Raw genomic sequence first — 15,927 nt, forward strand, 5'->3', positions numbered from 1 at the left:
TCAGGAAGGTACATGTTTTGTATTCAGTCTTCTAGACCACTGGTTTTCAAAGTGGGGTCTGCGGCCCCCTGGGGGGCCGCAAGGGGGTGCCAGGGGGGCCGTGGGAAATTGGAGGGAAAGGTAAAAAGAAGAAATAGGCTAAAGAAAAAAAGAATAATTGGATAAAAATTATAATAAATAGAGGGTTAAAGATGTTAATATGTGTAATGTACGCCTGTTTAACTAAGCCCATGTTTACATTAGACCGTATCAGCGGATCATCAGATTAACGTTTTTAAAACGATTAGTGTGCACACAGCAACACCAATACACGATTTGTGTGCACATAGCAACGCCAATACACGGATACGCTCGGCTCCGCAGGCATCCTGCGCTCCAAATCACTCCGCCCTGAACAGCGAGTGCCCTCTGGAGGGTGCGCACTCCGGCCCTGCGCAGCTCACACAGCGCGCGAGTGAAGTGCACAAGCAGTGATTCGGGACTGAGCCGCTGTGTGTGTGATCCCAGCGCATATCACTTACTATTTGCAAGTGGAAGGATGGCAAGCCTAAAGACAATCATAACTACACAATGGGCAGTATTTGCATCAGTATTTGCAGTATTTTCATACTTTTATACTCTTTAATGAAAGGTGATACAAGGCGGAAGTCCGCGCCGTTTTTCAGCAGTCGCGTCACATGACCAACGCCAGCGAATCAGGAAGGTGGATGTCACAGTGACGTTGTCCAATGGGACGCCAGCTAGAGCTCAGCACAGCGTATCTGCGTATTCTGAATGTTTACACAGCACCGGACCAGACACGATCTGGATTGAATACGTGGACGCTGGCGGATTCCCGTTTCCCGGCGTTTCCAGGCGGTTTAATGTAAACGGACAGTGCATCCGCGAAGAAAACGAGACAGATACGGTCTAATGTAAACGTAGCCTAAGTGGCTTCTGCGTGTTATGTCCCTATGGATTGGATTACCCGTAGTACCAGTACTGTCATCTCCATGGTTACCAAGCTGCGCGAGCTGCCTCTACAATAAAGTTTTGACAGATATCAGCTGTTGTGTCGCAGACTGACAGGGATATATTACAACATGGACAAGTTTTTGAAAAGAAAAGGACCTGATGTAAACTCCAACAATCCACCAACATCTGATGCTGAACAAACATGTAAGAACAACTGGCCAAAAAAGTCAAGGAAGTATGAGAATGAATACATAAACTATGGATTTACGGTTACAGCCAAAAATGGGCAGGAGTTTCCGAAATGTGTACTATGCCTTGAAGTCCTTTCAAACGAGTGCTTAAAACTGTCTAAACTTAAACGCCATTTACATCAAAAACACCCAGCAGAGGCTGAAAAGTCCATGGAGTATTTTAAACGCAAGGAGGAACTAATAACCAAGCAGTCGGCCACATTCGTGCAGCAGGCTAAAGTCCCAGAGAGAGCACTGAGAGCATCTTTTCTGGCATCTTACCACATTGCTGGGGCTAGGAAGTTGCATACTATTGGAGAGGATTTGTTATTGCCAGCAACCAAAGACATTGTTAAAGAAATGCTTGGTGAGGACGCTGCCAAGAAAATTGACGCGGTGCCACTTTCCGACAATACAGTGAGTAGACGTATAAGTGACATGGCTGAGGACGTTTCTACTCAACTTTTGGAGCAGGTACGAGCGAGCGACTATTATGCACTGCAGCTCGATGAAAGCACTGACGTGGCTAATGTTGCTAAGCTGCTTGTCTACATCAGGTTCTTTCAAGGAGAAAAGTTCGCGGAGGAAATACTGTTCTGCAAAGCGCTTGAACGTAGGGGCACAGGGAGGGAGATATTTGAAATTTTGGACAACTACATTAGGACAAACGGACTTGATTGGTCCCGTTGTGTTGGAGTGTGTTCGGATGGGGCTGCAGCAATGACAAGGAGAAACAGTGGAGTGACTTCGCTAATCAAACAGAAGGCTCCGCATGCCGTGTTCACACACTGTATGCTCCATCGCGAAGCCCTTGTGGCTAAACGCATCGATGACAAGCTTAATCTGGTACTGCAGGAGGCAGTACAGGTAGTGAACTTTATTAAAACTCACCCCTTGAAGCACCGACTCTTTGCCATTCTGTGTAACGAAATGGGAGCTCGTTTTCATGGATTGCTGCTCCATTCAAGTGTACGCTGGCCTTCACGAGGGGCAGTTTTGAACCGTGTATATGAGATGCAGGCGGAGATCGCAGAGTTCCTTTCGTCTGAAAAACATCAGCTGGCAGACCGTTTCACAGATGCAACATGGCTTCTCAAACTTGCTTATTTGGCAGACATATTTCACCATCTCAACGTACTGAATCAAAGCATGCAAGGGCGTGATACATACATACTGCATATGCAAGACAAAGTGCGTGCTTTTTCCATGAAAATCACGCTATGGGCAAGTAAGCTGCAAGAGGGGAATACAGAAATGTTCCCACAACTACACCAAGAGCTGCTGTCATCTGGTCATGAGTTGGACACCATTGCCCCTTTGATACAGTCACACTTGGAACACCTCCAGGGATATTTCAGGGACTATTTCCCTGACCTTGACAACACCCAGCTAAATTGGGTTAGAACCCCGTTTGCTCCTGATGTTGGCTCTTGTCTGGACTTAAAATCACAAGAGGAACTGATTGAGATGGCTACCTCATGGGACTTAAAAGTCAAATTTGAAACCCTCTCCCTTCCTAACTACTGGCTGCTTGTAAGACAAGAGTTTCCCACTCTAGCTGAGAGGGCTTTGAAATGCCTCCTTCCATTTGCCACCACTTATTTGTGTGAGTCTGGGTTTTCAACTTTAAAAGTACTGAAAACTAAATACAGATCACGTCTAAATGTGGAGAATGACATGCGTGTTGCACTGTCAGATATAAAGCCCAGGCTTGATAAACTGTATATGAGCCATCAGGCCCACTGCTCTCATTAGCATGGTATGTCTGTCTCTCTCTCTCTTTGTGTTTCATGTTTTTTTCAGAATGTGTGAAACTGAGTCCACTCTTCCTTTTACTCAATAGAGTCATATGTTTGGTTTTATTTTTTCAAAAGAAATGTTAATTTTAGGAGTTAGATATTCAAAAAGAACTAAAGATGTGTGTTGCTGTTTGAATTTCTTGTTGGGTCAGGCCAAGATGGCCGTATGGAAATGCTATAAATTGGAGCAAGAGGGTAAAGTGGTGGACCTCATTGGTATGTTCAAGACTCTAGTTGAGGCAAGGATATCGGTTGAATATGCTTTTTTCCAATTAACAGACAATATTGAATAATTTGAGAGGAAATGGTGTATAAACAAAGGGTTGTGGTCAGTTGACAGCAGCCATAAGCTGATGTTCACTTGGTAATGAGGGTTTTTTTTTTTGTTCATGTTGTGATTGTCATTATGGGGCATGTGTCGTTGTTGGGGGGGGGGGGGGGGGGGTTAGTGAAATGAAGGAGAGGGCTCCTCCCTTCGGACGCTGATTGGATGTTTTTACTCATTGGGCTGTAACATGTGAACCAGTGAAAATGATATAATTAATGAGTGGTTAAATCTCTCTTTCTCTTTCTCTCTCTCCCACACACACACACACACACACACACACACACACACACACTAAAATCTTCTAAATATTATCTTTTGTGTGTACATTTTGTTGTTAGGCCTACATTATCTGAAATGCCCAGGCATGTTGAATGTTTCCACACTGTAAAAAATGATTTGTTGTTTTAACTTAAAAAAGTTAGTGCAAGGGTTGCCTTAAGGGCTGCCTTAAAATTTTGAGTTCACTGAAATTAATATAGTAAGTTCACAACAATTTAACTTACTATGTGAATTCCAGTGAACTCAAAATTTTAAGGCAGCCCTTGCACTAACTTTTTTAAGTTAAAACAACAAATATTTTTTTACAGTGCATTGGCTCCAACTTTTCTTTTAATAACAACTCTCCTCCTTTCTGCTTTTGCCAAACTTAAAACACAGATGCACATACAGTGTCATTAACGGTTATAAATAATAAAATGTATTTGTTACTTCACCTACACAAAATAAATTGACTTTTATTTAGATGGTTCATTCGCTTATTTTTAATTTTGTCACAGTAGCCTATTAGCACGGTGTTCACACGCGCCCCATATCAGGGGGGCCTTAGCTGGAATCTACTGGTATAGGGGGGGCCTTGTCATGGTAAAGTTTGGGAACCCCTGTTCTAGACGATCTGTCCGTACACTTACAGAGCCAGGGACACTTCGGTTTGTGTGTAGGAACCCTGTACTCACTTCCACTGAACTGTAATGTTGTTTGGACCTTGGCAATGGTTTTAAAAACAGCATTTTGTATCGGCGAAATGACATGCCCCTCGCACTGCCGTGTTAGCGCTTTCGGTTTAAATCACAAAAAAACAACATCCTCAAAACACAACCGATTGACGTGATTGTGCTACCAACTCAACGTATGCACTCCCAATCATGCGAAAATAGCCCTAAAAAGCATTTCACTCCGGAGTATTCCTTTAAGACAAGCACTGGGTGATGGGGAAGAATTGCCAGGTGGATGGGCAATGACTGCAGAAGTAGTGAGGGAGACAGTCAGGAAGGTAGTTGGTTTGTCATCTGGACAGAGGAAAGAAGACAAGGAGACTTGGTGATGGAATGAGGAAAGTATATAGAGGAAGAGAGTGGCGAAGAAGAAGTAGGACAGTCGGAGAGATGAAGAAAGTAGACAGGAGTACAAGGAGATGCGACGTTTGGTGAAGAGAGAGGTGGCAAAGGGTAAGGCATATGGCGAGTTGTATGAGAGGTTGGCCTCTAAGGCCTCTAGACAGTGGGACCAAGCTGGGAAGGATAAAGATGGAAATGTACTGACAAGTGAGAAGAAGATGGAAGGAGTACTTTGAGGGGCTGATGAATGAAGAAAATGAGAGAAGGAAGGGTGAATGGTAAAGCTCTTGTGAAACAGAATTTAGGGATTGTGAATCAGGAAGTGCAGTGGATTAGCAAGTATGAAGTGAGGACAGATATGAAGAGGATGAAAAATGGGAATGGTTGGTCCGGATGACATGCGTGTGGAGACATGGAGATGTTTCAGAGAGATGGCAGTGGAATTTTCAATTAGATTGTTTAACACGCGCTTGGAAAGTAAGAGGATGTCTGAGGAGTGGAGTAGAAGTGTACTGGTACTGATTTTCAAGAATAAGGATGATGTGCAGAGCTGTAGTAACTACAGAGGTATAAAGCTGATCAGCCACACCATGAAGTTATGGGAACGAGTCGAAGAATCTAGGTGAAGAGAGGTGGTGATTAGCGAGCAGTAGTAGGGTTTCATGCTATGAAAGAGAACTACAAATGCAATATTTGCTTTGAGAATGTTGATGGAGAAGTATGGAGAAGGTCAGGAGTTGCATTGTGTCTTTGTGGACTTGGAGAAAGCATATGAAAGGATGCCGAGAGAGGAAGTGTGATATTGTACGAGGAAGTCAGAAGTTGCAAAGAAGTATGTAAGAGTGGTGTAAGGGCAGTGTGACAGTGGTGAGGTGGGTGGTAGAAGTGACAAATGGCTTCAAGGTGGAGGTGGGATAACATGGAGAATCAGCTCTGAGCCCTTTCTTGTTTGCAACAGTGATGGACCGGTTGACGGACAAGATCAAACAGGAGTCTCTGTGGACTATGATGTTCACAGATGACCTTGTAATCTGTAGTGAGAGTAGGGAGCAGGTTGAGGAGAGGTGGAGTTATGCACTGGAGAGACGAGGAATGAAAGTCAGTAGAATGGTGATCATCCCTCTAGCACAGTTGCAGATGGGTGTCAGTTTGTTTTGAAAAGTGGTAGGGACAATGGTGGCTTTAACATGTTCACACCTTTTTCAGTGGACCATATACTGCTGATAACCTGCTTACAAAGATATCATACATCATGGTAAGGAAGACATATTTGTGTTTTTAATTCTAGTGTTTTGAAAGTCACCGTCACGTGAAACAAAAAGTTTATGAATTCCACATTAATGTCATGTCCAAGTTATGTCTGTCAAGCACACCACCTACTGTATGTATGTTTTCCTAAATACCAAGACCATATTAGATTTATGGCTACTAGCAGTTATTGCCTCTGAACCTGATTTCCTCTGAATGGTGCTCTTCACAGGGGCTAAATCGCTCCCTCCATCTCCTCAGTGACATAGACTCAGCTCTAGTGGAAGTCTCTGGCGAGGAGCACTGATTGCAAGGTCCCATACAATTGAAACGCTCAGGCAAGTGGGGGAGGGAATTCCCCGCTGATGCTGCACGCAGGGTGTTAGTCTGAGCATGTAGCCTATGGGAAATGAATACTGTGTTGGGAAATCGAAAATGTTGTCTTGGGCCCCTCTGGTGTCACCAATCCATGTGCAAAGGATGGAATATGAAGAAGAAGAAGCCTTTATTTGTCACATGTACGCTCAAGCACAGACTTAAGTACACAGTGAATTTCTTCCTCTGCATTTAACCCATCTGAAACAGTGAACACACACATGCACATACAACCCCGATTCCAAAAAGTTGGGACAAAGTACAAATTGTAAATAAAAACAGAATGCAATAATTTACAAATCTCAAAAACTGATATTGTATTCACAATAGAACATAGACAACATATCAAATGTCAAAAGTGAGACATTTTGAAATTTCATGCCAAATATTGGCTCATTTGAAATTTCATGACAGCAACACATCTCAAAAAAGTTGGGACAGGGGCAATAAGAGGCTGGAAAAGTTAAAGGTACAAAAAAGGAACAGCTGGAGGACCAAATTGCAACTCATTGGGTCAATTGGCAATAGGCCATTAACATGACTGGGTATAAAAAGAGCATCTTGGAGTGGCAGCGGCTCTCAGAAGTAAAGATGGGAAGAGGATCACCAATCCCCCTAATTCTGTGCCGACAAATAGTGGAGCAATATCAGAAAGGAGTTCGACAGTGTAAAATTGCAAAGAGTTTGAACATATCATCATCTACAGTGCATAATATCATCAAAAGATTCAGAGAATCTGGAAGAATCTCTGTGCGTAAGGGTCAAGGCCGGAAAACCATACTGGGTGCCCGTGATCTTCGGGCCCTTAGACGGCACTGCATCACATACAGGCATGCTTCTGTATTGGAAATCACAAAATGGGCTCAGGAATATTTCCAGAAAACATTATCTGTGAACACAATTCACCGTGCCATCCGCCGTTGCCAGCTAAAACTCTATAGTTCAAAGAATATGCCGTATCTAAGCATGATCCAGAAGTGCAGACGTCTTCTCTGGGCCAAGGCTCATTTAAAATGGACTGTGGCAAAGTGGAAAACTGTTCTGTGGTCAGACGAATCAAAATTTCAAGTTCTTTATGGAAATCAGGGACGCTGTGTCATTCGGACTAAAGAGGAGAAGGACGACCCAAGTTGTTATCAGTGCTCAGTTCAGAAGCCTGCATCTCTGATGGTATGGGGTTGCATTAGTGTGTGTGGCATGGGCAGCTTACACATCTGGAAAGACACCATCAATGCTGAAAGGTATATCCAGGTTCTAGAGCAACATATGCTCCCATCCAGACGACGTCTCTTTCAGGGAAGACCTTGCATTTTCCAACATGACAATGCCAAACCACATACTGCATCAATTACAGCATCATGGCTGCGTAGAAGAAGGGTCCGGGTACTGAACTGGCCAGCCTGCAGTCCAGATCTTTCACCCATAGAAAACATTTGGCGCATCATAAAACGGAAGATACGACAAAAAAGACCTAAGACAGTTGAGCAACTAGAAGCCTACATTAGACAAGAATGGGTTAACATTCCTATCCCTAAACTTGAGCAACTTGTCTCCTCAGTCCCCAGACGTTTACAGACTGTTGTAAAGAGAAAAGGGGATGTCTCACAGTGGTAAACGTGGCCTTGTCCCAACTTTTTTGAGATGTGTTGTTGTCATGAAATTTAAAATCACCTAATTTTTCTCTTTAAATGATACATTTTCTCAGTTTAAACATTTGGTATGTCATCTATGTTCTATTCTGAATAAATTATGGAATTTTGAAACTTCCACATCATTGCATTCTGTTTTTATTTACAATTTGTACTTTGTCCCAACTTTTTTGGAATCGGGGTTGTACAAATACCCAGACCAGTGGACAGCTATGCTACAGCACCTGGGGAGCAGTTGGGGGTTAGGTGCTTTGCTCAAGGGCATTTCAGCCCAACCTCAGGCATGTTAACCTAACCGCAGGTCTTTGGACTGTGGGGGAAACCGGCGCACCCAGAGGAAACCCACACAGACACGGGGAGAACATGCAAACTCCACACACAAAGTCCCTCGTCGGTCGCTAGGCTCGAACCCAGAACCTTTTTGCTGTGAGGCAACAGTGATAACCACTAAACCACTATGTGCGTCCAGCTGTGTTGATCTGCATAGGTGAACAGACAGAGACAGACAGCCTTCCTTTAGTATTATAGATTGCCACTGAAAGTCATATTGCAGCATGTTGGATGGAAGTAATGCTGAAATCAGTGCCAACAGCCACAAGCTTGTCACTGGTAGAACAGCCCCAAAACACATCGACATTAGACACTGATAGCCAGCCAAGTGCAATATATTCCAAGAATAGATGAAGGATATCCCAGAGGGAAATGCAAGCAAAGCAGAGAGTAAAGGTTTGGGCTACCAAAATTACCCATGCAGTTCCTTATGCTATCCTTGCTACTGTATATGCCAATATGACAATCAACTGGTCTCGCTATGCATACTGGTCTGTAACTGTACATAAAATAGCCCAATATTTATCTAATAGTTGCCTGTAATATGCAACCAGTTTAGCTAACGTTTGCTCACTACCACCTGCTGCTACCTGCTGAATGTAATACCCAAGTTAAGCTAGAATAGCTAGCTAGCATTAAAATAGCCCAGGAAGTTGTGGGCAAATACACATCAAACTTAGTAAACAACAGCAAAGCATAACAACAAACTCATCTTACCTTCATATGGTCCACTAAAAAAAAAAAAATCCATGTAGTACAATGTTCTTTTGTGTAAAGCTGACATCTCGCTGGCTAGGTCCTTTCTTGAAAGAGATTTAGCTGATCAAATGTTATCCTGCGCTAACATTAGCTAACTTTGCTGCTCCAAGTTACACACATTGACCAACATTAATTAACTTAAACTTACTTCTAATTTGTTCATTGTTTTCTTAAGACATTTTTTTCCTGTCATTATTCCTGTCACCTGTCTTGATAAAATCATTACACAGTCATCATCTCTGCTGAACCCACAGTACCAGTCAAAAGTTTGGACTCACCTACTTATTCATTGTTTTTTTCTGTATTTTGACTATTTTCTATATTGTAAAACAATACTTAATACATTAAAACTATGAACTAACATATGGACCATATATGGAATTATGACAAAAAGATGTTATAAAAAACAAAACAAAATACATTTCATATTTTAGATTCTTCAAAGTTGCCAGTGTTTACCTTGATGACACACTATTGGCATTATCTTAACCAGCTTCATGTGGGAGTCACCTGGAATGCTTTTCAATTAACAGGTGTACCTCATCAAAAGGCAATTAGTGCAGTTTCTTGCCGCCTTAATGTGTCCGAGGTCACAATCTCATCTCATTATCTCTAGCCGCTTTATCCTGTTCTACAGGGTCGCAGGCAAGCTGGAGCCTATCCCAGCTGACTACGGGCGAAAGGTGGGGTACACCCTGGATAAGTCGCCAGGTCATCACAGGGCTGACACATAGACACAGACAACCATTCACACTCACATTCACACCTACGGTCAATTTAGAGTCACCGGTTAACCTAACCTGCATGTCTTTGGACTGTGGGGGAAACCGGAGCACCCGGAGGAAACCCACGCGGACACAGGGAGAACAGGCAAACTCCACACAGAAAGGCCCTCGCCGGCCACAGGGCTCGAACCCAGACCTTCTTGCTGTGAGGTGACAGCGCTAACCACTACACCACCGTGCTGCCCGAGGTCACAGTTATTAATAATAATAATAATAAGAAGAAGAATCCATCCATTATCTGTAGCCGCTTATCCTGTCCCACAAGGTCGCAGGCAAGCTGGAGCCTATCCCAGCTGACTATGGGCGAAAGGCGGGGTACACCCTGGACAAGTCGCCAGGTCATCACAGGGCTGACACATAGACACAGACAACCATTCATGCTTACATTCACACCTACGGTCAATTTAGAGCCAGCAATTAGCCTAACCTGTATGCCTTTGGACTGCTGGGGAAACCGGAGCACCCGGAGGAAACCCACACAGACACGGGGAGAACATGCAAACTCCACACAGAAAGGCCCTCACCAGCTGCTGGGCTCAAACCCAGGACCTTCTTGCTGTTAGGTGACAGTGCTAACCACTACACCACCGTGCCGCCATAATAATAATAATAATACAGTAAATAGCTCTATTCCACAACTGTAGTAATCCATATTATGCTCAACTAAGTGAAGAGAAACGACATCCATAATTAACACAAGAAATGTCTTTTAATGAATACAAAGAAGGAAAAACCATTTAATTAATAGATGCATCCAAACCTTTGACTACCACTGCATGTAATTATGTAAGACGTAAGTCAGCTGCTCCCTGGGTGGAGTTTCTGTTTGGATTTTATATCTGTCTATCCAGATGAAAAGCGCTATGATTGTAATCCAGTCAGACTCATCCCAGTTTACCCTGTATTGTTTAAGTTATTTAACCTGATTTAGGAAAAAAAAAGTATCTGTCTTCATAATCCAGAAATTAGTGTATTTAAATAAGCCCCCAAAATAGTCCTATAGTCGCCAAAAAAAAAATGGATCTGTCTCGATAATCCAGAAATAAGTGTACTTAAAGTCACTCACATCTTATGTTGGAGAGAGGCACAATACAAGCCCTCATAAATATCTCCCTCTATCAACCCAAACAAGCGAAATAGGTTTTGATAATGCACTACTGCCTATTTCATAATAAACAGTTTGACCGTGTCACGTTATATCTGAGTACTGTCTCAGAACTATGTAAAAGAATCAAAAGAATTAAAACTAAAATTTCAAGTTGGTTACTCAACAAACAAACAAACAAAAAATTCCACTCAGTAGGGGTTGCATTAATACTAATTTGTACTAATAGATGAGTACAAATTAGAGTGCAAAATGAGTACAGATTATACAAATTAATACTAATTTGTACTAATAGATGAGTATTTCAAAAATATAGTTGACTAGTTGTCTTTTCTATCATTAATGCGAGTATAGGACTACTATTTTGGGGGCTTATTTAGTTGCACAGCAATGAACACATCAAACTACACTTCAGTTAACAGCCATACACAGATTACAACTTAAACAGCCAGGTTCAGTGCTTTTTTACGAATGAAAGTAACAATGAAACTAACACAATGAAAGTAAATAAATTGATGCGATATGTACAAAATAGTAAACTGATCATATTTTACTATTTAAGCACATACTAGTTCTTAAAATGAGCTGGTGTTAATGAGCTGATGGCTTTGCTGAAATACTTGATTCTGAGATTGCAATTATATTTATGACATTTGGCAGATCCCCTTATCCATAGCAGTGGACAGAAGTGCTTTGAAGTTTCGGGTTCACTTGCTAAGGGACTATGAGTATTATTGACAGCGAACAGTTTGGCATGGAAACTCCTTATAGTTTAACACTGATAAAAAACCCTAGCATCATGATGGATGGAACATGCAGTGCTATAGCAGGGTCTGGGATGTATCTCCGTTACATACTACTCTGGACTCAGTACATCCCAAGATGAGTATGGATCGGGCCTGGCTCTGTGGGGGCCAGAGTGGGCCTGGCCCACCCAATCACAAGGCTGGCCCACCCACCCGAGGGTAAGAGAGAAAAAAAAAATCTTCCTGGCCCATCCTGTTAGTGAGAGCTTGAGCCGGCCCCGGTATGGATCATATTTTTTGAGCTGGCATGCTCCACTGATCAGACTCTAAACTAGGTGAGTGGGATCTTGCACAGTCAAGCCTATAGACTTGGCTTCATCTAATCTGAAATATTTTCAGACTAATAAGTTATGTTTAGCTCCTTTCTTTGTTATTTTTACCACATCACATTCCAACAGTTTTTACGAGTGAATGTATTCACTGACCAGTCTACAACTAAGTAACTCCTAATACACTGAGTATTATACACAGTTAGGTGAATCATAGATCCTTTTGGCTACAAAGGGCATTTACAGTATTTCTTCATTAATTCATTGGTTCATCTTCAGTAACTGCTTTATTCTGTTCAGGTTGTGGTGGTACTTGAGCCTACTGGGAACACTGGACGTGAGGTGGGAATACACCCTGGATGGAATGGTTGTGCAGTTGGTAGCATTGCGGCCTCACAATCCTGGAAAGCTGTATAGTCCATGTTATAGATTTAACAAGCTTATATGTCTGTACATTGATTGATATAAAGCAAATACTTGTATATATGACATATACCATTTGAATCTAAAGAAGTGCAAGTTCGTATACTGGTGATGCTGTGATCATCCATTTTGATTTGAGATCACTTGCTCTGTGCAGGGTTGAGGAGAACTTCCTGAGTTTATGTTAAGGAATTCCTAGTTGACGTGTGTGTGTGTGTGTGTGTGTGTGTGTGTGTGTACGTGGTGCCCTGCAATGGACTAGAGTTCTGTCCAAGGTGTATCCCAGTCTCACAGCCTGGGGTTCTTGGGATAGGCTCCGATAAAGCAGCAGGGACACACCATTAAAAAAGGCCAACCAGGCAAATGTTTGGGGGCCCACCAAAGATGAGAAAAGGGGCCCCTAATGGTCAGTTATATTGATACATTTTGCAATGATAACTATAAACCCCCTGTGGCAGCAGGGGCGTGGTCAAGCGTCGGTCTGTGACCGGAGGGCGGAGTCAGGGAAGGTAAGTGGCAGAATCACTGCACCTGATGTCAGTTAACCTGTGTTTGTGTGTCTTCCCCAGTGACCGCACCCTATATAACAAGAGAGAGAGCAGAGGAAGGGAGCTCTTTCCCCAACCAGACGACTGATGTGTGTGTGTGTGTGTGTGTGTGTATGTGACTGGGAGATTGAAAAGCTGAAAATAAAGAACTTTTTGAAACTCAGTTCTGGCTTGCCGTACTTCTGTGCTCCACCCACCCGCTCAAAGTCCTACAGTGGTGCTGTAACCCGGGAAGGAGCACAGAGGAGAACAGCCCCATGGAGTCCTCCCCCTTCGCGGACCTGATCCACGCCCTCGCCACGGCCCAACAGAGCCAGCACCAGGCGCTGGTCACCCTCCGAAAGGAGCAAGCGCAAAGGTTCGAGGCCCTGGTGCTGGCTCAACAGGAAGATCGTCAAGCGTTCCGGCACCTCCTTGCGTCGGCGGGGTCCACCACCTCCACCGCCGCGGGCCCTCCCCACCTCACCCTAACGAAGATGGGCCCACATGATGACTCTGAAGCCTTCCTAGTGCTCTTCGAGCAAGCAGCAGAGGCCTGGGGCTGGCCAGTGGAACAGCGCGCGGCGTGCCTCCTCCCCCTGCTAATGGGCGAGGTGCAGCTGGCCGCGCTACAGCTCCCCACCGACAGGGGAGCCAGGACACCTCCAGCATCAGTGCTCGGCAATGGAGGTGGGTGTGGTGGTCCGGATCCCCGATGTGCCAGGAACCGCCCTCGATCGGGCCGGAGCGTATCGCATACCGGTGAGTGTCCAAGGGGATACGTATCAGGCTTTGGTGGACTCTGGCTGCAATCAGACCTCAATCCACCAAAGCCTGGCGCAAGACGAGGCATTGGGGGGAGCACAATTGGTGAAGGTGTTGTGTGTGCACAGGGATGTTCACAACTACCCTTTAGTGTCAGTCCACATTCTATTTTGAGGGGAAAAATTTAGCGTAAAGGCTGCGGTTAATCCACGCCTTACCCACTCAATAATTTTGGGGACTGATTGGCCGGGATTTGGGGAGTTAATGACTCATTTAGTGAAGAGTGGGTCCTGCCATAGTTCAGCAGGGGGAGGTCCCGGTGTGGCATTGGTGGGAGCAGCTGTCACAGAGCCGTCTACGTCATCTCCGTGTCAGAGTGAGGAGGAGCAGCAGGCTCTTCCTCCCTCTCTTGGGGAATCCCTCGCGGATTTCCCGTTAGAGCAGTCACGAGATGAGACTCTGCGGCATGCGTTTGACCAAGTGAGAGTAATCGATGGTCAAACGCTCCAGCCAAACGCCACCCCGTCGTTCCCCTATTTCTCCATTATGAAGGATAGATTATACCGAGTGACGCAGGACACTCAGACTAAGGAGCCAATCACACAACTTTTGATCCCAAAGAGCCGCCGGGAATTGATATTCCAGGCGGCTCACTTTAATCCCATGGCTGGACACTTGGGGCAGGATAAGACACTAGCCCGAATAATGGCCCGGTTCTATTGGCCAAGGATTCGTGGCGATGTCCGTAGGTGGTGTACGGCATGCCGCAAATGCCAGTTAGTAAATCCAGCGGCCATTCCAAAAGCGCCTTTGCGCCCTCTGCCATTAATCCAGACCCTGTTCGAAAGAATTGGGATGGATCTCGTCCGGCCGTCAGATCAGTCAACACGAGGATATCGCTTTATTTTAGTTCTGGTGGACTATGCAACGCGATACCCTGAAGCAGTGCCTCTTCGCAATATCTCAGCACGCAGTATTGCGGAAGCACTCTTCCACGTCATCTCCCGAGTCGGAATCCCCAAAGAGATTCTGACTGATCAAGACACTTTGTTTATGTCACGCACACTGCGCGAACTGTATGGGTTACTGGGAATTAAGCCGATCCGCACCAGCGTTTATCACCCACAAATGGACGGCTTAGTTGAACAGTTCAATCGCAAGATAGAGAAAGAGTGCCTAGCCATCAAGTGGGCGGTCCTCGCCCTCCGCTACTACCTGCTGGGACGCCCTTTCACCCTCTGTTCGGACCACGCACCCCTCCAGTGGCTCCACCACATGAAGGATGCCAATGCGCGGATCACTAGTTGGTATCTGGCACTCCAGCCCTTTAACTTCAAGGTGATCCACAGGCCGGGGGCGCAGATGGTCGTGGCGGACTTCCTCTCCCGTCAAGGGGGTGGGGAGTCGGCTGCAGGCCGGACAGCTGCCCGGCCTGAGTCGGGCGGTGGGGGGTATGTGGCAGCGGGGCGTGGTCAAGCGTCGGTCTGTGACCGGAGGGCAGAGTCAGGGAAGGTAAGTGGCAGAATCACTGCACCTGATGTCAGTTAACCTGTGTTTGTGTGTCTTCCCCAGTGACTGTGCCCTACATAACGAGAGAGAGAGCAGAGGAAGGGAGTTCTTGCCCCAACCAGACGACTGATGTGTGTGCGCGTGTCTGTGTGACTGGGAGATTGAAAAGCTGAAAATAAAGATATTTTTGAAACTCAGTTCTGGCTTACTGTACTTCTGTGCTCCACCCACCCGCTCAAACTCCTACACCCCCTTAAACCTCCCATAAAGGCATTATATATAGGCATATCAGGTGAAAATTCAAATTCAATCCAAAGTGTTTAAAACGACTCTCAGTGAATTCAGAGTTGAATACAGAGCAACATACTTTTTACAGTATTAAAATGTTTATCTGTTCTTGAGATATTGCAAATTAAAGATTGGAAAAAAAAGGCTTAATTTTCAGAAAACTGCTGTAATATTCTGTATGAGGATCACATGGTCCAAAATGGGCCTCATTAACCAATGAGATCAAATGTTTTTTCATAATAACTTTTTTTTAAAGACATTTACATGGAAATTGCAGGCACATAGATGGTTGGATACTGAATACAAAGTTTGAAAAATTAATAAAAACAATGTATTCAAATTAGTATTAATTATGCTAATTAGGTAAAACATTAAATTGAAGCACTCAATAAAAAAATTATAAAAGATTATTTCTAATACCCTCTTTGTGCTCTGAAGGCCTTT

The 15,927-nt window shown here is 44.3% G+C and overlaps 1 protein-coding gene across 1 annotated transcript; it reads left to right on the forward strand.

Moving 5' to 3' along the window:
* The first annotated feature begins 1,082 nt into the window (after nt 1-1,082).
* LOC132869959 (zinc finger BED domain-containing protein 5-like) lies at nt 1,083-6,200 on the forward strand. The gene is made up of 4 exons (XM_060903523.1): nt 1,083-2,717; nt 3,136-3,199; nt 5,604-5,743; nt 6,126-6,200. Exons 1-4 carry the CDS (start codon nt 1,083-1,085, stop codon nt 6,198-6,200), a joined length of 1,914 nt encoding a protein of 637 aa, XP_060759506.1.
* Nucleotides 6,201-15,927: the final 9,727 nt, after the last annotated feature.

The sequence above is a fragment of the Neoarius graeffei genome, chromosome 21 (genome assembly GCF_027579695.1).
Source record: "Neoarius graeffei isolate fNeoGra1 chromosome 21, fNeoGra1.pri, whole genome shotgun sequence".
Lineage (NCBI taxonomy): Eukaryota > Metazoa > Chordata > Actinopteri > Siluriformes > Ariidae > Neoarius > Neoarius graeffei.